The sequence below is a fragment of the Nyctereutes procyonoides genome, unplaced genomic scaffold, assembly GCF_905146905.1.
Source record: "Nyctereutes procyonoides isolate TBG_1078 unplaced genomic scaffold, NYPRO_anot_genome, whole genome shotgun sequence".
Classification (NCBI taxonomy): Eukaryota; Metazoa; Chordata; class Mammalia; order Carnivora; family Canidae; genus Nyctereutes; species Nyctereutes procyonoides.
In genome coordinates, this window is record NW_026575139.1 from 25,619,793 (window position 1) to 25,645,112 (window position 25,320).

The 25,320-nt window shown below is 37.9% G+C and overlaps 1 protein-coding gene across 1 annotated transcript in view; it reads right to left on the bottom strand.

Annotated features, from left to right (window-relative positions):
* Positions 1 to 918: 918 nt before the first annotated feature.
* DNAL1 (dynein axonemal light chain 1) overlaps positions 919 to 25,320 on the bottom strand; it is a 40,449-nt gene continuing 16,047 nt past the window's right edge. Inside the window, exons 5-8 of the mRNA XM_055303928.1 lie at positions 21,735 to 21,790; positions 14,745 to 14,871; positions 12,281 to 12,421; positions 919 to 6,721 (exon numbers count right to left, since the gene is read on the bottom strand). Coding sequence (XP_055159903.1) covers positions 6,681 to 6,721; positions 12,281 to 12,421; positions 14,745 to 14,871; positions 21,735 to 21,790 — 365 coding nt within the window. The 3' untranslated portion in view covers positions 919 to 6,680. The remainder of the gene's footprint in view (positions 6,722 to 12,280; positions 12,422 to 14,744; positions 14,872 to 21,734; positions 21,791 to 25,320) is intronic.

Sequence of the window (25,320 nt, forward strand, 5' to 3'; positions counted from 1 at the left end):
CATGCACCGGGAGCCCGATGTGGGATTCGATCCCGGGTCTCCAGGATCGCGCCCTGGGCCAAAGGCAGGCGCCAAACCGCTGCGCCATCCAGGGATCCCCCTACTAAGGCTTTAAAATTATAACCAACCTATTTAAAAATCGTAAGGCAAAAAATTATTTATAAAGGCTAATACTGGTATAAATTCTAACAGATTTTTTCTGTATACTCACTCATGTCCTCCTCTCCCATGTCATGTCTGTTCCACTCTCATAATTTTCTCTCAACACACACATCTCCACATACTTAACTCTCACAACAGATAGGCAAGTCTTTGCTTCCCCCAACAAACATTACCCCCTCATTCCCCCGCTCCCTAACTCACATAGCTTCCCCCTCCATTCCCATCAGCATGGCAGCATGGCACTGGGTAGAGCACCCCCCTCACTTCTCAGAATCTTACCTGTACCCATTCACTCCCACCTTCTCCCCACAACACTCCATCATAAACATACTCTCTCCTCCCACTACACGCATACACCACGTGTCCCACCCCATCCGTACATTCCCGCTTCTCCATGTACACATTCGCACATACTCCCACTACCACCTCACACCAACCAGCCACCACATGATTACACACATTCTCATTCCACACATATTACATTCGTAATAATGAGTTCTTAATCTTTCTCACCTAATATTATAGGCATCCTTCTATATCTGTACATAGGGATATACTTTTTTATAGCTGCAGAGTTGACTGCATTTTAGAAAGGAGGATTATCACTTAGTATTTTTTATTATATATAACAATTATATATCTACATATACATACATTTATATTCAATACAATATATATATGATATACATTGTCATGATTCTAGACATCCTTTATTCTAGAAAACAGTGAACTAAAAATAATGAGCTGTTTCTTAAAACATTTTTTTTTAATTTTTATTTATTTATGATAGTCACACAGAGAGAGAGAGAGAGAGGAAGAGACACAGGCAGAGGGAGAAGCAGGCTCCATGCACCGGGAGCCTGACGTGGGATTCGATCCGGGGTCTCCAGGATCGCGCCTTGGGCCAAAGGCAGGCGCCAAACCGCTGCGCCACCCAGAATGAGCTGTTTCTAATCTGAATTAAGGTTTTCTCTTTATAGGCTCAGAAATTAAAATCTGCTTTTTAAAGGAGGACAGCAGCAAGAAACATCCTTATAACCAAAGAATTGTGGAATAAAGAATTAGAAATAAACTGCACTACAGTCTCATTCTGAGACCAAAATTATATTCGGCCGATAGCACAGAATACTGCTGAGACAATGTGTAATGGTACACCTCTTACTAGGCTCTTCCTGTTTCTTGTGTATTACACAGGGGCTGGCCGAAGTCATGTTATTCCAGACCTCACATCAGGGGCCTATCAACCAGCTTTAACCTCGTATACTACTAGTGAGGAGAGAACTAGGAATGGTTAAGTGCATAGTAACTTGCAGTCCTGGGAAGCACTCTCTCCAGGGTACTAATCATTGAAATAGTGCCCAGAGAACTTGTGAAGACTCACAAAGCTGGGAGAGGAGACTGTCATTGGTAGTGAATTACAGGGAAAAAAAACTCAAAAAGATGAGTCGGTCTCTCTCCATATCTCTCTCATACACATGCTCACAAGCTGTGTGGAATGTTTGATCCAAAGACCAAATTTCTTCAGAATTAAATGTCATTGAAAGTTCACATGGTTGCTCTGTACTAGCTAAAATCAATATAACCAAAAAAGATACAAAATAATTTTTTATAAAATAACACAATTTATTACTATTTTAAAACATGTCTCACAAAATAACATTCAGAAACTCAACATTTCTAAATAATTTAACACAATAAGTTTAGTCATAAAGTCATGCTACAAAATTCCTGCATATAAAAGATTATTACCAAAGTATTAATAGATGTTAAAACGTTCTTCAGAATGGAGTTGGTTCTAGAAGCCAAAGATTCTGGAATGATGCTCGTTATCATGACTGACACCCTGGGAGAAGTAGCTAGCTATATGTATATTCACTACAGCTACCAACTCACCAGTCTTTTGATGGAATTGATCCCTCTAGGCAGTAGCACCTCAGAGGCAGGTACCCTGCAGATCAAAGAAGCAAAGAACTTCCCACCCTTGTAACATGAGCCATAACTTAATTTAACCATCTAAATTCCTTTTTCAAATCTAGATGTGGGAAAGTTAACTCAAAGTTTCTATTCTGAGTAGGAGAATTCTACTTGACACATTCCCCAGAGGGATGACTGTCAATGTAGCAAACATGGAAGATGACACCAAGGAGGGAAATAGGGAAATCCTGACTCTGATTATGTACAGACAACTACTGCTCAGGTGGGCTTAGAACGAGCAAGGATGAAGTTTGATTCTCTAATATCCACATGCAGGCTAGGTATTTACCCATCTGCCCTTTGGGAGTACTTTCTACCAACATCCAGTTCATAATTTTAAAGTGCAAATCTACTGCAAAATACTTTACTCTCCCCCACCCCCTTGTTAAATTTGCTGGGTCATAATTTGGTTGGCTGGTTCCCCTCTACCTGCCCAATATGGGAAATTAACTAGAATCCACTTATGACTTCCCTAAGTGGCAAGAGAAAATTTTTCTTAGTTTAGAAAAAACTAAGACTCAGTCTCATTTTTTCTTTCAGTTTTCTTCCTTTGTCGTCACTGGTTTATAAAAAGGCAGGAATAGAGATTTAGATGTGGGATTTCTAAAAGTTCAGTAATTTTTTTTTAAAAAACACACCCTTTATTTTTTTATTGCACCTATTTTATGGTTTTACAAAAAAACAAAAACCTCATGCTAGAATGAAGATAAAGGAATATGACCAAATTAGCTGTGTCAAAAGCGCCAACTCTGCTACACTGAATCTTGTTTTATATTTAATTATTCACAGGCACATTAAGCAGCCTAAATAAAGAAAATGTGTGCCAAAGGAATTAATTTCAGTTAAAAGATAACTTTTGGTTTAGCGTTAGTTTTCTCCCTTTTCCAATACTTATAATGTAAGGTCTTCACAAACTGGCAGACTGCAGTTAGAGAGATACTAACTACTCATATGATCAATACTTTGACCCTCCCCCCAAACACACACCAATTTTTAAAAGTTAATGATTAAATCCAACTTTTCTAGACCCTATACTTTTTCCATTTAATCCTAAGAAAAACCCAGGTGGAAGATTCTGAGTCACAGAGATAACAATCTTCAATTCCACTTACACATCACCAATTCTGAGAATAAGCCAAGAGTTAAGATTCATTTCTTACTCCTCGTTACTCCAGACCACCAGTAAAAGGTATAAGAAGAAGCATCTATTCAAGTCAAAATTTCTTTTTTCCACACAAGAACCACTTTTAAATGTCTTATAACCATTCCGAGTAACCATACCAAGTTAGTGACCAATTATCATGATCAGACATTCCTCTGATCACATTCAAAATTGGTGCCGACACCAGCTAACTTTCATATATGATTACCAAATTTTATACAATATCTTTCTGCATTTAATGACTGCTACAGTCTGGAAAATTCTATGCATCTGCGGACAATGAATGAACATTTAAAGAATGAACATTTAAAGAATAATCTATTATTTAAAAGCATACTCAAAATGTTCAGCTTCAGAGATAAAGAAAAATCTATCATAAAGTTGAATTCTGTTATAGTAAGAGAGAGGTAGGTTAATAATCACTGTCCTAAGATAAGCAAGAATGCTAAGAAATAAAAGTTGAGACCCTGCTGAAAAATGTAAGTTGAACCTTTCAGCCCTGAGTTTCTAATGTCATATGAAAATTATTAAAATGAGCATTACAAAAAAGCAAAACACCAAGGACCATTTTCCTTCCACCCATGATTATTAAATACATCACCTTCTCTCAACTCAGGTGGCATATATGGCAGAGTGAAAATAAATGCACCCTGGACAAAAGGAATGTTAGTAAAAGCACTGGTTCTTAACCAGGGACAGCTTTGTTCCTATCCCTCCATCAGAGGGGACAGATAGTAGTGTCTGAAGACAATTTTGGTTGTCACAACTAAACAGGGGCTTCTACCAGCATCTAGTAAGTAGAAGAGATGGTGCTAAGCATCCTATAATACACAGAACAACATCATCCAATCCAAAATGTTAATAGTGCCAAGATTGAGAAACTCTGGTTTAAAGGAACAAACTCCTATGAACAAAGAACACAAAAACCCTTCAAGGTCTGACCAGGTAATATACCCATAAGCTTAGAGTTAGGGAACACAGCAAAGCTGAATTTCTTTGTAGACTAAAATCAAGTTACCTGTGAAAAATTAAAATACTGAACTGATTCTAGAGCTCTACCATTATTATGATAGTGGAAGAAATTTTAATGAGCCACTAAAAATGACAAAATGCTTTAAACCAGGAGCCCAGAGAGAATCCATTCCAAGTAGGTCAAGTATCTAATCCATAAGCCAAAGGCATTTAATATCAGCTAAATTTGCAACAGTAAAAGATGATTTAAGGAATGATTAGAAAGAATGTTCTGAACTTACTTCATACAGCCTATCTTCCATTTTCTAATGGCATGGATTCTGGCTTTAATTCCATTAAAGGGATGCACAGAAGTCATTCAAATATTTGTTGAGCCAAACTAAACATGAATTTTGTGTGAAATGGACACAGAAAAGCACCTTACACTTCTCTGAGAACTATCAGTGATTAAAAGACATTAAGAAACAAAGAGAAACAAAGAAAATGAGTTTCTATATTATAGAATTCAGAAATCCAAACACCAACATCATAAGCCACTTTATAGATTCAATATGAAGTCATCCTTTCCCTATTACATTCACTTCCAGAGTAACTTTTGAAAAATATATCCATACAGAGCAAAATGGCTTCAGGCTTGCCTACTGGATGAAGTGCAAACTACAAGAAGATCATCCTCCCTCCTACTTTTGGGGACTTAAACATCACCAAGGGGAATACTCATTGTCTATAGTCCACAAAAGAAATACCCAAAGGCTTTGAATATTAAGCCAGAGTAAAAATTTCTTCCTATCAGATTATGAGGAAGAATTAACAAGAAGCTAAAAAAAGTATTGGACTAGTTTTTCCTCTTGCTGTTTGTATTTAGAATTGATTGTCAAAGCAGTGGTCCCCTTAGATCAGAGTGACTCAGAGAAATCATGTAATTCCTACTTAAATGATAGCTGAAGTTTTCTGAAACCCAGGACTATTTATGCAATCACCTTTTTAAAAAAATGACTCTCCCCTCTTTGACTGATTTTATACAAGGTAAATGGGGAAATAAGAATCAGTCTCTGGTTGAGGGACTTTAGGCACAATTTGGCAGAGCGCCTCTGACTTCTTTTCTCCAATCTGTCAGTGATTCAGTCATGGCCTGCTATGAACTTATCTGGTTACTGACTACTATATCTCATACTTTCCAAAAAGTTTTTCTTTATAAATTCTAACCTCTGTGTCCAACTATTGCTTTGCAATTTTGAGGTTAAATCACCTATCATGCTTCATAGAGAAGGCAATCCTCAAAAATATTGCCCTTTGCCTGGGATCCCATAACGAAATATCTCTTCTCTTTTCCCTCCACAATCACTTACATAATTCATTTTAAGAGCTAACTTAGAAGCATTCTAAAAATATATTTTGAAATTCTAAATTTAATCTATTGAAAGGTATCAGATGCAATATTTTAAATTCTATATCCTTATTTATAGCAATCACTTCTCCCAACATGAGGGTCAACAGAACAAAGTTATTAGAGAAAATTTTGATATATATGAATGGCCAACATTTAGGCTAGGAATTCAAATATAACTACTGTTTACATGTATTTCCTTATATAACATATAAGGGATCATAAACCAAAAAGTGTGCCTAAGATCAGGTCCACATGGGTAACATGACCACAATACTGGTCAAAGGAATCATCATGACAGTCATTTTAACTACTCACTGTGCACAATGACTCAAGTGGCCAGGTGTGTAAACACAACCTAAATTCCAGTTGACAGATGCACACATTTTGGAAAAACAAATAAGTAAATATAACATGGGCTATAAGGCCTCCAAGATATTAATTTTTCTTTTTTTCACCACGGCTTTTGCAGTTGGACTTTGGGAGTCTTGGTTCTAGGACTGCTCTGTATTTCTTCTAAGAGGAACTCTTCCTGTCACCATGCTGCCTTCTGAACCAAAGGCATGACACATTTGTGCTTCTGAGTCATAAGGACATGGACCTTCAGGAAAGATGGTCTACAGATTCAAAAGTTAAATATATATATTTAAATGCCTGGTCTTAAAAACAAAAAAAAGAAACCCTAAACAAACTAAATAAAGAACTGTATTTGTTGTTCTTTGTTGTTAAAAATGACTGGTCTATAAAAGTTTCAGTAGATGGGGCCACACAGTACATAACTGGGACTGAAGACAAAAATTGACAATTTGAGTTTCTAAAAAAAAGTACTAGAATATATGAAGTTGGTGTTATTGTTTGGGGTGAGAAACACTAAATAGGTTTAAAAAAAGGTAGGAATGAGAAATTTGTTTTATCTTAAGAACCTTTGCCCCACAGAGAATCTTTAAAATAGACAATTATACAAAACTTATCTATTATTCTTATGACATTTAAATAAGTTAACACAAAGCAGAAAACATGGCATTAGTTATCTTCTTCTTCCTCCTCTTTTATTACTGGGGTACCTAAAATGAAAAATAAAATTATTTCTGGTCATTCTCAGCAGATTGTTAAAAATTTTTTTTTAAAGATTTTATTTATTTATTCATGAGAGACACACAGAGAGAGGCAGAGACAGAGACAGAGACACAGGCTCCATGCAGGGAACCTGATGTGGGACTCGATCCTGGGACTCCAGGATCATGCCCTGACCCAAAGGCAGACACTCAACTGTTGAGCCACCCAGGAGTCCCAGATTGTTAAAATTCTAAATGAAGGGATCCCTGGGTGGCGCAGCGGTTTGGCGCCTGCCTTTGGCCCAGGGCGCGATCCTGGAGACCCGGGATCGAATCCCACGTCAGGCTCCCGGTGCATGGAGCCTGCTTCTCCCTCTGCCTATGTCTCTGCCTCTCTCTCTCTCTCTCTCTGTGACTATCATAAATAAATTTAAAAAAATTCTAAATGAAAATATTTTTCTGTTAACCTGAGTAGCTATGAGATGCTAAGAAGTGAGCCATAATAAAAATAAACTCATAAAATAATAATCTCTTTAATTTCAAATTATCCAAAAAGCCTTTCAGGGAAATTCTCCAAATGGATTAATATAAGTACTTAAGAATATTAGGCTTCCCAAATGTATAGCTGCAAATAAAATACCTACAAGTGCCAGGCAGAAAAATAAAGCCCTATACACACTAAAAACTTTGTATGTTAAACACAGTCTTCATTTTTCACATAAAATTTGCAATCCCAGTGTTGCCAAAAATCTGAATTTTTGCTATTCTCTCAAATATCAAAAAATGGAGACAAATTTGAAAAAAAATAAAAAGAACCAGAGCACAGAAAACAAAAAACATCTGCAGGCTATCACTGGGCCAAAGGCCACTTGTTTCTGAGCACTGGTATTTGAAGCCTGCCCACAATTTCTTTTAAGTTTTTTTTTTTTTTAAGATTTTATTTATTTATTCATGAGAGACAGAGAGAGAGAGAGAAAGAGGCAGAGACAAGCCTGCCCGCAATTTGACCCAATTCACTGTTTGGTTTTAACTCCTCACGTTCTACACCAGCTAAATCAATCAATTCACTGTCTCCCAAACTCACCTTACACACTCTTACCTCTGGACCCTTGTTCAACAGAGTTCTTCCATTTTGGAATATCCCCCCCCCCCCAAACTCTCCTTCCATCTAAGCCCCGCCCTTAATTAGGATCCAACTCCAGTGCCTCTTCCTCTGTGATCCTTCCTAAATGAACATTTATATTCTTTATGGCAGCAAGCAGATGTTCATCTCTCTGTATTACCCAAAGCATCTTTTCACAGGGGGAGACTGAATGTATTATTAAAGTATAACATACAAAGTACACAGAGCATTAAGTGTACAGATTGATAAACATACACAAAATGAACATATCTGATAACTAGCACCAGATTAGGTACAGAACATTATTAGAACCTCAAAAACTTCCTCAGGTGTCCTTCTAGTCACTATCCCCCTACAAAAGATATATTTTATCCTAATGTCTAACACTATAGGTTATTTTGTCTGTTTTTGAAATTGATATGAATGGGATGGTATAATATACACTGTGTCTGGCTTCTGTTGCTCAACATTATGTTTGTATGATTTATCTATACTGTGTGAAATTTGTAGTACATTCATTCTTATTGCTATTTACTATTTTTATTTATTTATTTTTAAAGGTTTCATTTATTTATTTGAGAGAAAGAGAGTGCATGAGCAGGGGGAGGGGCAGAGGGAGAAGCCGACTCCCTGCTGAGCAAGCAGCCCAATGTAGGGCTCAATCCCAGGACTGCAGGATCATGACCTGAGATGGAGGCAGATGCTTACTGACTGAACCACTCAGGCACCCCACTGTTTAATATTACATGGTATGAATATGTCATTTGTTGATGGGTATTTAGGTTGTTTCCAATTCATAGCTATTAAAATAGCGCTGCTATGAACATTCTCATGTGTCATTTGGTAAACATATATATCCTTTTCTTTTGGGTATATAGCTAGGAAAAAAAAGTGCTGGGTCACAATGGATATGTATGTAGAGCTTTTATAGATAATGCCAGTTTTCCAAAGTAGTTATATCAAGTTATGTTACCATCTGTCAGGGTCTGAGCGTTCTAGTTGCTCCATATCCCACTAATATTTGGCATTGCCTTTTTCACTTTAGCTTTTTAAGATTCCTCAGTTTTGCTTATAAGCAACAGAAGAGGAGCAAAAGTAGGCAAGTTAGCAGCTGTAGCTGTCTCTGTTCTGGTGTATACTCTTAGGACAGACCAAGCTGGTTCTCCTAGGGGCTGCTCAGATTGGCCTGAGGTCAATACTTGGTCCAAAAGGCTATAATATGGCTTAGTCTATTCAAGGTCTACATGAGAGATCTGTTCCATACTCAAGGGAAGGGTCTTACTTCCTGTGCAATCCTTAAAGTAAAGACAAATGATTTCAAATAGTTTCTAGACTCCAACCCAAACCTAAAAAAGCTGAAGTCCAAGACTCTAATGTCCATCTCCCATTTTTCTATTTTCTATTTCTTTTTTAATGGTGAAATATTCATACAAATACAATATAAATAATTTAAGAAGTAACAAAGCCAATGATTGTATAGCTACTACCAATTTAGGAAACAGAACATTACCAGTATCTTAGAGGCCTGTTTGCTGGGTGTCAGTTAAGCGGCTGCCTTCAGCTCAGATCATGATCCTAGAGTTCTGGGATCAAGCCCCAGGTTGTTGGGCTCCCAGCTCAGTGGAAAGCCCTTCCACCCTGCCTGTGCTCTCTCTCTCTCTCTCTTTTTTTTTTAAGATTTTATTTATTTATTCATGAGAGACACAGAGAGAGAGAGGCAGAGACATAGGCAGAGGGAGAAGCATGCTCCATGCAGGGAGCCCAACATGGGACTCAATCCCGGGACTCCGGAATCATGCCCTAGGCTGAAGGTGGCGCTAAACCACTGAGCCATCGGGGCTGCCCTGCCTGTGCTCTCTTTCTCACGCTGTCAGTCTCTCAAATAAATAAAATCTTAAAAACAAAACCTGTTTGCCTCTTCTCAATTATTCCTGTACCACCTCACAAGAGAAAATTTACTGTCATTTACTCCTAGGTATGCATCCAGAAAAAAAAAGGAAAAGAACATTCTGCATGATTCCATTGATATAAAACTCTAGAAAATTCAAACTAATCTACAGAGACAAAGCAATCAATGATTGCCTTGGGAGGGATGATGGCAAGAAAAAGGAGGGAAGGATTACAAAGAAGCACAAAGATACTTTTGGGGAATGTATATGTTTATTACCTTTTTTCCCCAGCTTTACTGAACTATGATTGAGATAGCATTGTGTAAGTTTAAAGGTATAAACTGATTTGATATACATATATATTATGGAATGATTACCACAATGTTAGTTAATACATTCATCACCTTACATGCGTGCGTCTGTGTGTGTGCTGAAAACTTTTAAGATCCACTCTCAACAACTTTCAAGTTGCTGTAAGATAGTATTGTTAACTATAGTCACCATCATATGTTCACTATCTTAATTGTGGCAACAGTTTCAGAGGTGTGTATGTATATCAAAATATATCAAATTAAACACTTTAAATATGTGCAGTTAATTGTTTAATTAAACTTCAATCAAGCTGTTAAAATTTTCTTGGTGTAGGAAAAAGGATAGTTAAGAGCTTTTCACATCAATAATTCTCAACTGGAGGACAGATGAGCACGTATCTTCCAGGGAGGCATATTGGAATCACCTGTGAAACTTATTCAAACTCTAGAGACTGCTTCTCTCTCTCCCCAGAGATTCTAAAATATCCCTCCCTAGGGGTACAGCCCCATTTAAAAACAACCACTGCAGTAATCTGGGGTGGATAAAAGGGTTGTGTACTGAAGCTTTGAAAGGGGTGGTAAAGGAGAGAGTGTGCAAAGCTCTGTGCCCTCTGGCAATTCACTAGACCTTTCTGGGTCTCAGTATGCACCTCAGAAAGACAGGAACAGCACTTCTCTCCAGGAAGCTTGGAGGCTAAAATGGGATCATGTACCCAGAACCCCTTGGCAGTACTCCCTGCACGGAGTGGGTCCTCTTCCTCTTCTGTTGCACTTGACTTGGTCTTTAATAAGAAGTCATATGGCTGCCTCTTTCAGACTGTTGGTGTGTCAAGGTTCAAAGTGGGGAAGAGCTGGCTTCAGGCCAAGCAGGGCTACAGTGCTGGCTGCACAGGTGGCTAACTGTGGGATCTACAATATGCTGTCCAGCTTCCCTGCACCCTGTCTTTCCTCCTAGGGGGTGACAGTGAAGATGAATTGAACTGCCTCCTGCACAGAGTGGCTCATACAGATGAGATGCTTGGTCAGAATGGGCTGTACTGATGTTCCTTTGATTGGTCCACAATTAAGAAGCACCCAAAGAACAAATAATCCAATCATGAAATGGGCAGAAGACATGAACAGACATTTCTCCAAGAAGATGTACATACAAATGGCCAACAGACACATGAAAAAATGCTCTGCATCACTTGGCATCAGGGAATTACAAATCAAAACCACAATGAGATACTACCTCATATCAGTCAGAATTGCTAAAATTAACAAGTCAGGAAATGATAGGTGTTGGCGAGGATGTGGAGATAGGGGATCCCTCTAATACTGTTGGTGGGAATACAAACTGGTATAGCCAGTTTGGAGTACAGTATGGACGTCCCTCAAAAAGTTTAAAATACAGCTTCCCCACTATCCAGCAATTGCCCTAATAGGTATAACTAGTAAGATACAAATGTAGTGATCAGAAGGGGCACCTGCACCCCAATGTTTATAGCAGCAATGTCCACAAGAGCCAAACTATGTAAAGAGCCCAGATGAATGGATAAAGAAGATGTGGTTTATATATGCAATAGAATATTGCACAGACATAAAAAAAAGAAATCTTGCCATTTTCAATGACATGGAAAGAACTAGAGGATATTAAGCTAAGCAAAATAAGTCAATCAGAAAAAGACAATTATATGATCTCATTCATATGTGAAATTTAAGAAACAAAATAGAGGATAATAGGGGAAGGGAGGGAAAAATAAAACAAGATGAAATCAGAGAGGGAGACAAACCATAAGAGACTCTTAATCACAGGAAACAAACTGAGGGATGCTAGAGGGTAGATGGATGTGGGTATGGGGTAACTGGGTGATGGACATTTACGAGGGCACGTGATGTAATGAGCACTGGGTATTATATAAGACTGATAAATCACTGAATTCTACCTCTAAAACTAATAATACATTATATGTTAATTAATTGAATTTAAATTAAAAATATATAATACAAAAATTAAACTTAATTATGAAGTACAAAAAAGTTTTTGGCTTAGGGATGATCTTATATACAGTCTAGGTATCCTAGGAGGTTTTCATCTCACCCTGGCCCAAACCGGGACCATAAAATTTCCTATGGAATGAAATGGCTTTTGAGATTAGAGATGACCTATTTCTTTTTTAGTTTTGCTCCTTTTCATGATTCCATGTCACAAATTCAATTCTTATGCTTAGAAAGCATTGCCCCAAGCTGGCCCAGAGTCACTCACCATCCAGCTTTTTCAGTTTGGGAACTCTTTTGGTCGCCTCTTCAATCCAGTTCCCCTCAGCAGAATGTTTCTCTTCTAAGGGATTGCCTACAAACACCAGGTCTTCCAGGCATGGCAATTCCGCCAGCTTCACAAACTCAGCTACAAGCACAAAGAATGCATTCCATATTAAAATGGCAAGTTCTTCTCTGTTACGATTTTTGGAGTTGAATTCCAGTATCACTAGGCCTCAGTTCGTGACTATTCAAAACAATTTGTTGTTTAAGATTTTGAAGGAAGTAAGGGAAGTTATACCATATGAAGTCATTCTCTGAAGGCATTATGGAAAGGGAGGGGAAAAGAAGACATACCTCTTCTACCTTTCTCCTAGCCTAAAGATGGGATAAGAAAGGGAGATGAGGTTCAGAATCACAAAGAACAACATATTGCTCTCCAGTGATAGGTCTTCTCTATGCTGTGGGTTAAGTCAAACTCCTTTTGTTTCTACCCATTCCTTCATCTTCAAATTCTTTTTTTTAAATATTTTTTTAAGATTTATTTATTTATGATAGATAGAGAGAGAGAGATGCAGAAACACAGGAGGAGGGAGAAGCAGGCTCCATGCCGGGAGCCCCACGTGGGATTTGATCCCGGGACTCCAGGATGGCGCCCTGGGCCAAAGGCAGGCGCTAAACCACTGCGCCACCCAGGGATACCCTTCAAATTCTTTTTTTTAAAGATTTATTTATTTGTGGGGATCCCTGGGTGGCGCAGCGGTTTGGCGCCTGCCTTTGGCCCAGGGCGCGATCCTGGAGTCCCGGGATCGAATCCCACGTCAGGCTCCCGGTACATGGAGCCTGCTTCTCCCTCTGCCTGTGTCTCTGCCTCTCTCTCTCTCTGTATGACTATTGTAAATAAATAAAAAAAATTAAAAAAAAAGATTTATTTATTTGAGAGAACTAGAGAGAGTGAGTGGGGGAGGGCAGAGAGAGAGAGAATCTCAAGCAGATTCCACACTAAGTGCAGAGCCTGTCACAGGGCTCGATCTCACCACCCTGAGATCACAACCTGAGCTGAAATTAAGAATCAGAAGCTTAACTGGCTGAGCCACCCAGGCGCCCCTCATCTTTGGACTCTTTTTTTTTTTTTAAGATTGATTGATTGATTGATTGATTTGAGAGAGAGAGAGAAAGAGAGAGGGGTGGAGAGGCAGAGGGAGAGGGAAACAGTGTTATGCTGACTTCCCACTGAGCACGGAGCTTGCAGGGCTCGATCTCACAACCCTGAGATCACCACCTGACCTGAAACCAAGAGTCTGAAGCTTAACTGACCAAGCCACCCGGGTGCCCCTCATCTTTGAATTTTTTTAAAAAGATTTTATTTATTTATTTTTATTTTTTAAAGATTTTATTTATTTATTCATGAGAGACACAGAGAGAGGCAGAGACACAGGCAGAGGGAGAAGCAGACTCCACGCAGGGAGCCTAATGCAGGACTTGATCTGGCACTCTGGGATCACGCCCTGAGCCAAAGGCACTCAGCTTGGGACACCACCCAGGCATCCCAAGATTGATTGATTGATTGATTGGTTTTTAAAGATTTTATTTATTTATTCATAGACACACAGAGAGAGAGGCAGAGACACAGGCATAGGGAGAAGCAGGCTCCATGCAGGGAGCCCGACGTGGGACTCCATCCCCCGTCTCCAGGATCACACCCCAGGCTGCAGGCGGCGCCAAACCGCTGCGCCACTGGGACTGCCCAGATTTTATTTATTAATTCAGGAGAGACACACAGAGAGAGGCAGAGACATGGGCAGAGGGAGAAGCAGCCTCCCTGCAGGGAGCCCAATGTGGGACTCGATCCCAGAACCCTGGGATCACAACCTGAGCCGAAGGCAGATGCTCAACCACTGAGCCACCTAGGTGCCCCTCATCTTTGAATTCTCAAAACAATGCATTCATACATCTATGGAAGAACTCATTACACAGTTTTATAATTATTCGCTTATAAACTACTCTTTTCCACTAAGTTGTAAATTCCTTGAAAGCAGGGTCAGTGTCCTATTCAACTATGTATCTCAAGAGGGTGGCACAGATCATAACACTTAAGAGGGCTTTAGTATATGCTGAATGAATAATGTATTATAAAAAAGCAAAGTAATGTAGATGGCAAATACATCTTCCACCCAAGAATTATTAAATTTAAAATGATTCCATTCAGGGGGCAGGGTAAAAAATGATTCCATTCAGCCTTTGGACAGTAATTTAATTTTTTTCATAATGAATAAGACCAGGATCTATTCAATGATAATCATTTAAAATAAATATTTAAATGTAAATTTCAAGCATTCAGTTGAAAGATAGGAACTCCTGTAGCTATTTCCTTGTATGCTTAGAAAGAAATGTCCCCATTTTGCATCTTGTTCTCTGTTGGGCTATTTTCTAGAAACAGAAGGTAGAATGTTAGCAAAGAGCCAGCTTACCCCAGTCTTTCACTAGGTTATTAGACATGTAGAGAATCTTCAACTTCTTCATTACATGGATCCCTTTCAACTTCTCAATAAAATTGTAGGAGATCCACAGTTCTTCTAATGTGTCCCCTACTGCTTCCTGAAAAACAGAGCAATTTGCTTTACAAGCTCATTTTGAAACTTTTTCCTTTCTTATAAACATAAAGACAATGGCTTTCAGAGAGAACTGAAACCCCCTGTCCACTGGCAGGAGAGCTGACGACTGTGTGGGACATTTTTCTCATTAAAAAGGCAAGTAGAAAAATAAATAAATAAATAAATAATAAAGAAAGAAAGAAAGAAAAAATAAATATAAATAAATAAATAAATAAAAATTAAAAAAAATAAAAAGGCAAGTAGACATTTTTCTTCCTCTCTTCAAACTGATCTGAACAAAGAATAGCTACTGAAATTACCAAAGGGGGGAAATAATAGCACTAGTTTATCACTTTTATTGAATGGTATAATTTCAAATTATTTCCCTATACATTATATGATTTGATCTTTATAACATTTAAGATAGGCAAAGTGGGTTATTTGATTTCAATCACAATGCCATCAAATAATAGAGCTAGGTCTAAATTTCAGGGTTTTTGTTTCAATATTTACTATGGAAACTTTCTTCTTTCTTAAAAAATTTTTTTTATTTATGAGAGACAGAGAGAGACAGGCAGAGGGAGAGGGAGAAGCAGGCTCCATGCAGGGAGCCCGACTCGATCCCGGGTCTCCAGGATCACGCCCTGGGCCGGAGGCGGGCCAAACCTCTGAGCCACCGGGGCTGCCCTCTTTTTTTTTTTTTTTTTTAAGATTTTATTTATTTATTCATGAGAGACACAGGAAGAGAGGCAGAGACACAGGCAGAGGGAGGAGAAGCAGGCTCCATGCAAGGAGCCTGATGTGGGACTTGATCTCAGGAATCCAGGATCATACCCTGAGCCAAAGGCAGACACTCAACTGCTAAGCCACTCAGGCATCCCTGGAAACTTTCAAACATGCAAAAAGTTGAAATAATTTTACAAATATCTATGTATCTACTACCCAGATTCTACCATTAACACTTTACTTTTTCATATCACATATCTGTACAACTATCCATCCACCATCTATTCATCAATTCCTCTTATTTTTCTGATGTATAAAATTTCGTTTAAAACCCATAGTCTTAAAAAAATAAATAAATAATAAAAAAATAAAACCCATAGTCTTTCCATTATGGTATAAAGATCATACTGGCTCCTAAAATGCTAGATATAATAAATGGTGGTACAAAGACTCTTCCTTCTTTTATAGACATAGGACGAAATGTTATGATTATTTCTGTTTATTAAAAAAAATGAAAGGCACCTGGGTGGTTTAGTCAGCTAAGCATCCGATTCTTAATTTTGACTCAGGTCATGATCTCAGATATGTGAGATATAGCCATGAGTCAAGGCTTCACACGGGGCATGGAGCCTGCTTGGGATTCTCTCTCCCTCTCTCCCCCTCTGTCCCTTCCTGCCTTTAAAAATAAAAAAATGCTAGGCAGGATCAATTACATGCTCAATCTCCTCTTATCCCAAAATAATTTACCTACAACCACATTGTAACATCTAGAATGTGGGGCCTAGGTCTATGTCCTGATAACTGTCCCTTTAAAGACTGCAGAGAAAATAAGCGTACCCTGGATAAAGATCCTTTAATGCACTTTCCATAGTGGTGGAACCAGTGGGAAGCTGAGAAGGAAGTGGCTTGAGTTAGTCTGTGTGCCATCCCAACTCCCACAATTCATCATAGTTTCAACTTTCTGAGTAGAAGAAACAACCATTTCAAAGGAAAAAAAAAAAAAAACCTTTAAAATCAGTCTATCCTGGCACTCATATCAGAATTTTGTGATTTAACCAGACTCCTTCATCTAATATTCTGGTATCTTCTTCCCAAGGACCTAATTAACATATCCTAATATGTGTTTCAGAAAAGGGGAATCTGTCTTCAAATAATTTAAAGTGTATTGGATACATTCATCTCACTGCATCTCCATCCATCCCATGTCTCCAATTTAGAAAGTGTGAGGTAGCAGGAAAAATACTGACTAAACATGGATTAGAAAATTTAGTCTCAATTCCAGGTTTTGCCACTTAGTTTTGTTTTACATGTGCACGTGAGGACTCTCAGTCAATAGCCATTTGATCAATTTCACATAACCAATTTGATCAATTCTTCAAAAGTCAATTTGCTGAATTTATTACTCTTTCACTGATTTACTGAAAAACTGTTTAATTACTTATAAATTATAGCAATTCGCTTTAGATAGAAATTCTTTTAGATAGGATAACTTTTGAAGATGTCTGTGATGTTTTATTCATTTGAATACTAATTTAGTTTTATTTATTTTTTTTTTTTTTTATAAATTAATTTTTATTGGTGTTCAATTTACCAACATACAGAATAACACCCAGTGCTCATCCCGTCAAGTGTCCCCCTCCGTGCCCGTCACCCATTCACCCCCACCCCCCGCCCTCCTCCCCTTCCACCACCCCTAGTTCATTTCCCAGAGTTAGAAGTCTTTATGTTCTGTGTCCCTTTCTGATATCTCCCACACATTTCTTCTCCCTTCCCTTATATTCCCCTTCACTATTATTCATATTCCCCAAATGAGTGAGAACATACACTGTTTGTCCTTCTCCGATTGACTTACTTCACTCAGCATAATACCCTCCAGTTCCATCCACGTTGAAGCAAATGGTGGGTATTTGTTGTTTCTAATGGCTGAGTAATATTCCATTGTATACATAAACCACATCTTCTTTATCCATTCATCTTTCGATGGGCACCGAGGCTCCTTCCACAGTTTGGCTATTGTGGACATGGCTGCTAGAAACATCGGGGTGCAGGTGCCCCGGCGTTTCATTGCATCTGAATCTTCGGGGTAAATCCCTAACAGTGCAATTGCTGGGTCGTAGGGCAGGTCTATTTTTAATTCTTTGAGGAACCTCCACACAGTTTTCCAGAGTGGCTGCACCAGTTCACATTCCCACCAACAGTGTAAGAGGGTTCCCTTTTCTCCGCATCCTCTCCAACATTTGTTGTTTCCTGCCTTATTAATTTTCCCCATTCTCACTGGTGTGAGGTGGTATCTCATTGTGGTTTTGATTTGTATTTCCCTGATGGCAAGTGATGCAGAGCATTTTCTCATGTGCATGTTGGCCATGTCTATGTCTTCCTCTGTGAGATTTCTCTTCATGTCTTTTGCCCATTTCATGATTGGATTGTTTGTTTCTTTGGTGTTGAGTTTAATAAGTTCTTTATAGATTTTGGAAACTAGCCCTTTATCCGATATGTTATTTGCAAATATCTTCTCCCATTCTGTAGGTTGTCTTTGAGTTTTGTTGACTGTATCCTTTGCTGTGCAAAAGCTTCTTATCTTGATGAAGTCCCAATAGTTCATTTTTGCTTTTGTTTCTTTTGTTTTCGTGGATGTATCTTGCAAGAAGTTACTGTGGCCAAGTTCAAAAAGGGTGTTGCCTGTGTTCTCCTCTAGGATTTTGATGGAGTCTTGTCTCACATTTAAATCTTTCATCCATTTTGAGTTTATCTTTGTGTATGGTGCAAGAGAGTGGTCTAGTTTCATTCTTCTGCATGTGGATGTCCAATTTTCCCAGCACCATTTATTGAAGAGACTGTCTTTCTTCCAGTGGATCGTCTTTCCTCCTTTGTCGAATATTAGTTGACCATAAAGTTCAGGGTCCATTTCTGGATTCTCTATTCTGTTCCATTGGTCTATGTGTCTGTTTTTGTGCCAGTACCACACTGTCTTGATGACCACAGCTTTGTAGTACAACCTGAAATCTGGCATTGTGATGCCCCCAGCTATGGTTTTCTTTTTTAAAATTCCCCTGGCTATTCGGGGTCTTTTCTGATTCCACACAAATCTTAAAATAATTTGTTCTAAGTCTCTGAAGAAAGTCCATGGTATTTTGATAGGGATTGCATTGAACGTGTAAATTGCCCTGGGTAGCATTGACATTTTCACAATATTAATTCTGCCAATCCATGAGCATGGAATATTTTTCCATCTCTTTGTGTCTTCCTCAATTTCTTTCAGAAGTGTTCTATAGTTTTTAGGGTATAGATCCTTTACCTCTTTGGTTAGGTTTATTCCTAGGTATCTTATGCTTTTGGGTGCAATTGTAAATGGGATTGACTCCTTAATTTCTCTTTCTTCAGTCTCATTGTTAGTGTATAGGAATGCCATTGATTTCTGGGCATTGATTTTGTATCCTGCCACGCTACCAAATTGCTGTATGAGTTCTAGCAATCTTGGGGTGGAGGCTTTTGGGTTTTCTATGTAGAGTATCATGTCATCGGCGAAGAGGGAGAGTTTGACTTCTTCTTTGCCAATTTGAATAGCAGCATTATTTCTAATAGTCAAAGGGTAGAAAACAACCCAAGTGTCCATCGATGGATGAATGGATAAACAAAATATATGGTATATACATACAATAGAACATTATTCATCCTTAAAATGGAAAGAAATTCTGATACATGCTACAATATCAGTGAACCTTGAGAACATTATGTTAAGTGAAATAAGCTAGTCACATGAAGACAAATACTGTATAATTGCATCTACATGAGGAACTATAGTAGTCACATTCATAGACACAGAAAGTAGAATGGGGGTTTTAGAGCTGAGGGGAGGGGTCAAGGAAGTTATTGCTCAATGGGTTTTACCACCTGAAAAGACTTCTGGGGATGGATGGTGTTGATGGTGGTACAGTAATGCAAATATATTTAATATTATTGAACTGTATACTTAAAAATGGTTACCATGGTAAATTTCATGTTACGTGTATTTTTTCCACAAAAAAAAAAGATAAGAAAAAAAAATGAGGTTGGACAAGAAGTTCTCTAAGATCCCTTTCAGCTATTAAAGTTTATGCTTCATTGAGGTCAACAAACCATTATGAGTATTGAAAACAAAAAAATAAATGCCTGTTCTGTAAGTAGTATTATAATGGAAGTAAAAGGACTGGGAAGAGCTTAATGAAGTGCTGTAAAACCCCATTTTTGACGACATAAAATGATGATTATTGTTATTATTGTTTGCTTTTTACATAAAGTAATACATTTAGATAATATAATGTTGCTCAGAAGCCTTTAGGAAGATCTGATTTATAAAGTGAAGAACTATTTGTAGGTAGTTGATTACAAGATAAATATACAAAAAAAATAGCTTTTATATTATAAACAGGAAGTGATTAGAGAGAAATTACCTCATTCATCATAGAAACAAAAACTAGGGCAGCCCGGGTGGCTCAGCGGTTTAGCACCGCCTTCAGCCCGGGGTGTGATCCTGGAGACCCGAGATCGAGTCCCATGTCAGGCTCCTGCTTCTCCCTCTGCCTGTGTCTCTGCCTCTGTCTCTCTCTCCTGTGTTTCTCATGAATAAATAAATAAAATCTTTAAAAAAAAAGAAACAAAAACTATAAACTACCTAGGAATACATTATTGTAAGAAGTATACAGGCCTTACAGGAATTAAAACTATAAAATTATAGTGAAAGACATAAAAAATCTGAATAAATCTGACTGTAAGGGAAGTCTCATTATTACAAAGATATCAATTTTCTCCAAATCAATCCATAAATTCAATATAATTCTAAGACTTCCAAAGGAAATTTATTTTTATGACCTTGATAAACTGATATTCAAATTTACTTGAAGAGTAAATGTTCAAGAGCCAACAAACATTTTGAACAAAGAGGACTTACTCAAATAATATCAAAACATATTATAAAGTTAAAGAAAAGATAAATAAATAAATAAACAAACAAACAAACAAAGAAAATTAAAGTAGCATGATATTGGAGCTGGAATATATAAGTAAAACAACAAATAGAAAGAAACTTGGCCATCCAGGAACCAACCTATGCATACACAGAGTTTAGTCAGTGGCATTTACAATGGGAAAAGGAGATTTTTCAATATATGCTTAACCATTTAAAGAAAAAAATAAGGTTTTATAACTGCCTCATGCACCATACAAAAATAAACTCCAGATTGATTAAAGATACAAACTTTACAAATTTATACTAAAAAAAAAAAAAACCTATAGAAGTACTAGAAGAAAATACAGGAGTATTTTTTTATAATTTTATAATCTAGATGTAAAGACCTCTTATATAAGATACAAAACATAGAAGTCATAAAGTTTGACATACAAATTTGACAAATTTTAAAACTCCATTTGGCAACTACAAATAAAGTAAAAAGATGAAGGTCAAACTAAGAGAAAATGCATTTAATAATTCTGAAAACTGAGGCACCTGGCTGGCTCATGTGGCTCTTGATCTTAGGGTTGTGAGTTCAAGCCCCATGTAGAGATTACTTAAAAATAAAATCTGAAAAAAAAAAATCTGAAAACTCCTACGAGTTTAAACATGGCTTAAAGTAGGCATTCAGGAGATATATTGAATGAATTTGTTAAATGAATGAATGACATGAAAAAAATGATCTTCACATATGTGAAGTGAAAAAAAAGAAATGCAAAACAATATGTATAGTATGATTTCATTTTCTACATACCCATCAAAGAATAGAAAAAAGGCAAGAAAGGTAACCATCGAAATGTTAGCAATATTTACGGGGTACCTGGGTGGCCCAGTCAGTTAAGCATCCAACTCCTGGTTTTGGCTCAGGTTGTGATCCTGGGATTGTGGTTGAGCCCCCGTGTTGGCTCCATGCTCAAGGTGGAGTCTGTTTGTGACCTTCTCTCCCTCTCTCTCTGCCCCTCCCTCTGCACACATTCTTTCTCTCAAATAAATAAATATTTTTTTTAAAAGTTAGCAATATTTAAACTGCACAGGTCTATAGGTACCTTTTATAGTTGCTTTTCTATTTTGTAAAGTTTATGCAGTGGACAAATATTACCCATATATTAAAAAAAGAAGTGCATGTTTTTTTAAAGAAATAAAGAACAACGTACCAGTCCATTTAAGTTCTTTATGTTGTTTCTTCCTAAAGACAATATCCTCAAGTTTTCTGCAGTGGAAAAAAAACAATTTTTTGTTTATGAGAATCATATTACAACTGTTATAAATCTAGTATAATAAAGTATAAATTTTATATAATAAATATACTTATATAATGAGTAAGAAAGGCTGTATTAATAAAAAGTGGTATTCAAGTGGGAGATTAACCTATTTATTACTAAGGTAACATACAACTATAATTTCATATCATGACAATACTAAATTTACAAATCGTTAGCTATTTTGAATGTATAGTTTTAAATTGCTGGCTAGTAAAAATATTTCAGGGATAAAATACCAGTAAAGAAGATTTGAACTTTTAAGTTTGTAGGCATATATATTTCAAATCTACTATAGTATAAGGACTCACACTAGAAAATAGGAACATATTTATGTATAGCCTACCTCATTCCAGAGAGGATTAAAAGAGAAATCAAATGAATTAGTATTTAAAAAATCTTTTGCTTTCAATCTTTTAAATAATTAGATTGTGACTTGCTTTAAAAATGCTTATTTGTATGTTCTAAAAGGATGGCTTTATTTCTGGAAAAAAATAGAAACAGTGGTTGTGCGACACCTGGACTGAGCGACTGAGCATCTGCCTGTGGCTCAGGTCCTGATCCCAGGATCCGGGATTGAGTTCCTCATCAGGCTCTTGCAGGGAGCTTGCTTCTCCCTCTGCCTATGTCTCTGCACACCCTCCTCTCTGTGTCTCTCATGAACAAATAAATAAAATCTTAAAAAAAAAAAGAAAGAAACAGTGGTTGCTTTATGATCAGAGGAAAACTTAGTTTCCATTGTAACCTTTTTAAAGTTTTTGCATAAAACCATGTGCATGTGTTATTTTTCAAAATTAAAAAAAAAGATTTCTAGCAAAATAAAGGAAACCTAATTTCTTTCTTTTTTTTAAAAAGATTTTATTTATTTATTCATGACACACACACACACACACACACACACACACACACAGAGGCAGAGACACAGGCAGAGGGAGAAGCAGGCTCCATGCAGGAAGCCCGACGAGGGACTTGATTCTGGGTCTCCAGGATCACACCCTGGGCTGAAGGTGGCACTAAACCGCTGGGCCACCTGAGCTGCCCAGAAACCTAATTTCTATTCTAAAAAAATGTTGAGGGGATCCCTGGGTGGCGCAGCGGTTTGGCGCCTGCCTTTGGCCCAAGGCGTGATCCTGGAGACCGGGGATCGAATCCCACATCGGGCTTCTGGTGCATGGAGCCTGCTTCTCCCTCTGCCTGTGTCTCTGCCTCTCTCTCTCTGTGTGACTATCATAAGTAAATAAAAATTTTTAAAAAATGTTGATTACTTATGTATAAGTTCTACATTTAGTTTTCACAATGTAACCTCTGTGATTATGTTGTCCAATATGGCAGTTACTAGCCACGTAATTTAATTACAATTAATAATTTAATTTAAATTAATTAAAATTAAATACAATTTAAAATTCAGTTTCTCAATCACATTAGCCACATTTCAAAAGTTTAACAGCTATATGTGGGTTGTGGCAACCATATTGGGAGGTGCAGATAGCTCTATTAGATTGTACTGTTTTACAACATCCACAATTCAATAGTTAAAAACAAATTCAAGGGATCCCTGGGTGGCGCAGCGGTTTGGCGCCTGCCTTTGGCCCAGGGCGCGATCCTGGAGACCCGGGATCGAATCCCACATCGGGCTCCCAGTGCATGGAGCCTGCTTCTCCCTCTGCCTGTGTCTCTGCCTCTCTCTCTGTCTCTCTCATGAATAAATAAAAAATCTTTAAAAATAAAAAAAAATAAAAACAAATTCAATTAACTGAGTTCTGATCCCAGCTCTCTAGGAAAGCAACCAAGCCTCTTTGAATCACAGTTTCACCATACGTAAAATGAGGAAATACAATATCTAACTTATAAGAATATCAGGATTGGACCCTCCCACCCAGTAATTCCCAGTAATTGCACTACTAGGTATTCACCACAATATACAACCGTAGTGATCCAAAGAGGCACCTCCACCCCAATGTTTATAGCAACAGTGTCCACAATAGCCAAACTATGGAAAGAGCCCAGATGTCCATTGACAGATGAATGGATAATGAAGTATATACACAAAGGAATACTACTCAGCCATCAAAAAGAAATCTTGCCATTTGCAATGACATAGATGCAACTAGAGTGTATTACGCTAAGTGAAATAAGTTATCCAGAGAAAGACAAGCATATGGTCTCGCTTATATGAGCAATTTAAGAAACAAAGAGAGGATCATAGGGGAAGAGAGGAAAAAATAAATAAGACAAAATCAGAGAGGGAGACAAACCATAAGAGATTCTTAATCATAGGAAACAAACTGAGGGTTACTGGAGGAGAGGGGATTGGAGGAGGGGGTAACTGGGTGCTGGACATTTGGGAGGGCATGTGATGTAAGGAGCACTGGGTGTTATATAAGACTGATGAATCACTGACCTCTAGACCTCTGAAACTAATACTACATTATATGTTAATTAATTGAATTTAAATTTTTAAAATTAACAACAACAACAAAAAGAATATCAGGATTGGCACACCTGGGTGGCTCAGTCAGGTGAGATTCTTAGTTTCATCACAGGTCATGGTCTCATTCTCAAGAGATAGAGCCCTGTGTCAGGCTCTGTGCTCAGCAGAGTCTGCTTGAAATTCTTTCCCCTCTTCCCTCTCTGCTCCTCCACCCACCCCACTCCACCCCTGCTCACACTCCCTCTAAAATAAAATCTTAAAAAAAAAGAATATCAGGTTTTTTTTATTTTTTTTAATTTATTTATGATAGTCACACACACACACAGAGAGAGAGAGAGAGAGAGAGAGAGGCAGAGACACAGGCAGAGGGAGAAGCAGGCTCCATGCACCGGGAGCCCGACGTGGGACTCGATCCCAGGTCTCAGGGATCGAGCCCTGGGCCAAAGGCAGGCGCCAAACCGCTGCGCCACCCAGGGATCCCCGAATATCAGGTTTAAATGAAATAATCGTCTAAAACATTTAGCACAATGCTTAATCCATGGTAAGTACACAATAAATGATGTGTGTGTATGTATTTGTATGTGCATGTGTATACCAGGCATATATGGCTATATAAATTTTGTTTTAATTAATTTAATGAATTATTTTAAATTCTGTTATGAGAAACATTTAATGTTCGGGACAAAGTATTTTTAAGAGTGATCTAATTCATGCAAAATGCTTTAACTGTTGAAACATGACCCCATGCTATGGACTGAAATTATCCCCCCGCCAATCCCCAAATCCATGTCATTGTAGTCCTAACACTCAGTACCTCATAATAGGACTGTATTTGAACACAGGAACTTTAAAGGGGTAATTAAGGTAAAATGAGATCATTTTAGGTAAAATTCAATATGACTGGTGCCCTTATAAGAGGTGATTAGGACACAGACAGAAACAGAGGAAAGACCATTAAAGACCAAGGGAAGGGACGCCCCAGTGGCTCAGCGGTGAGCGCCTGCCTTTGGCCCAGGGCATGATCCTGGAGTCACAGGATGGAGTCCCACA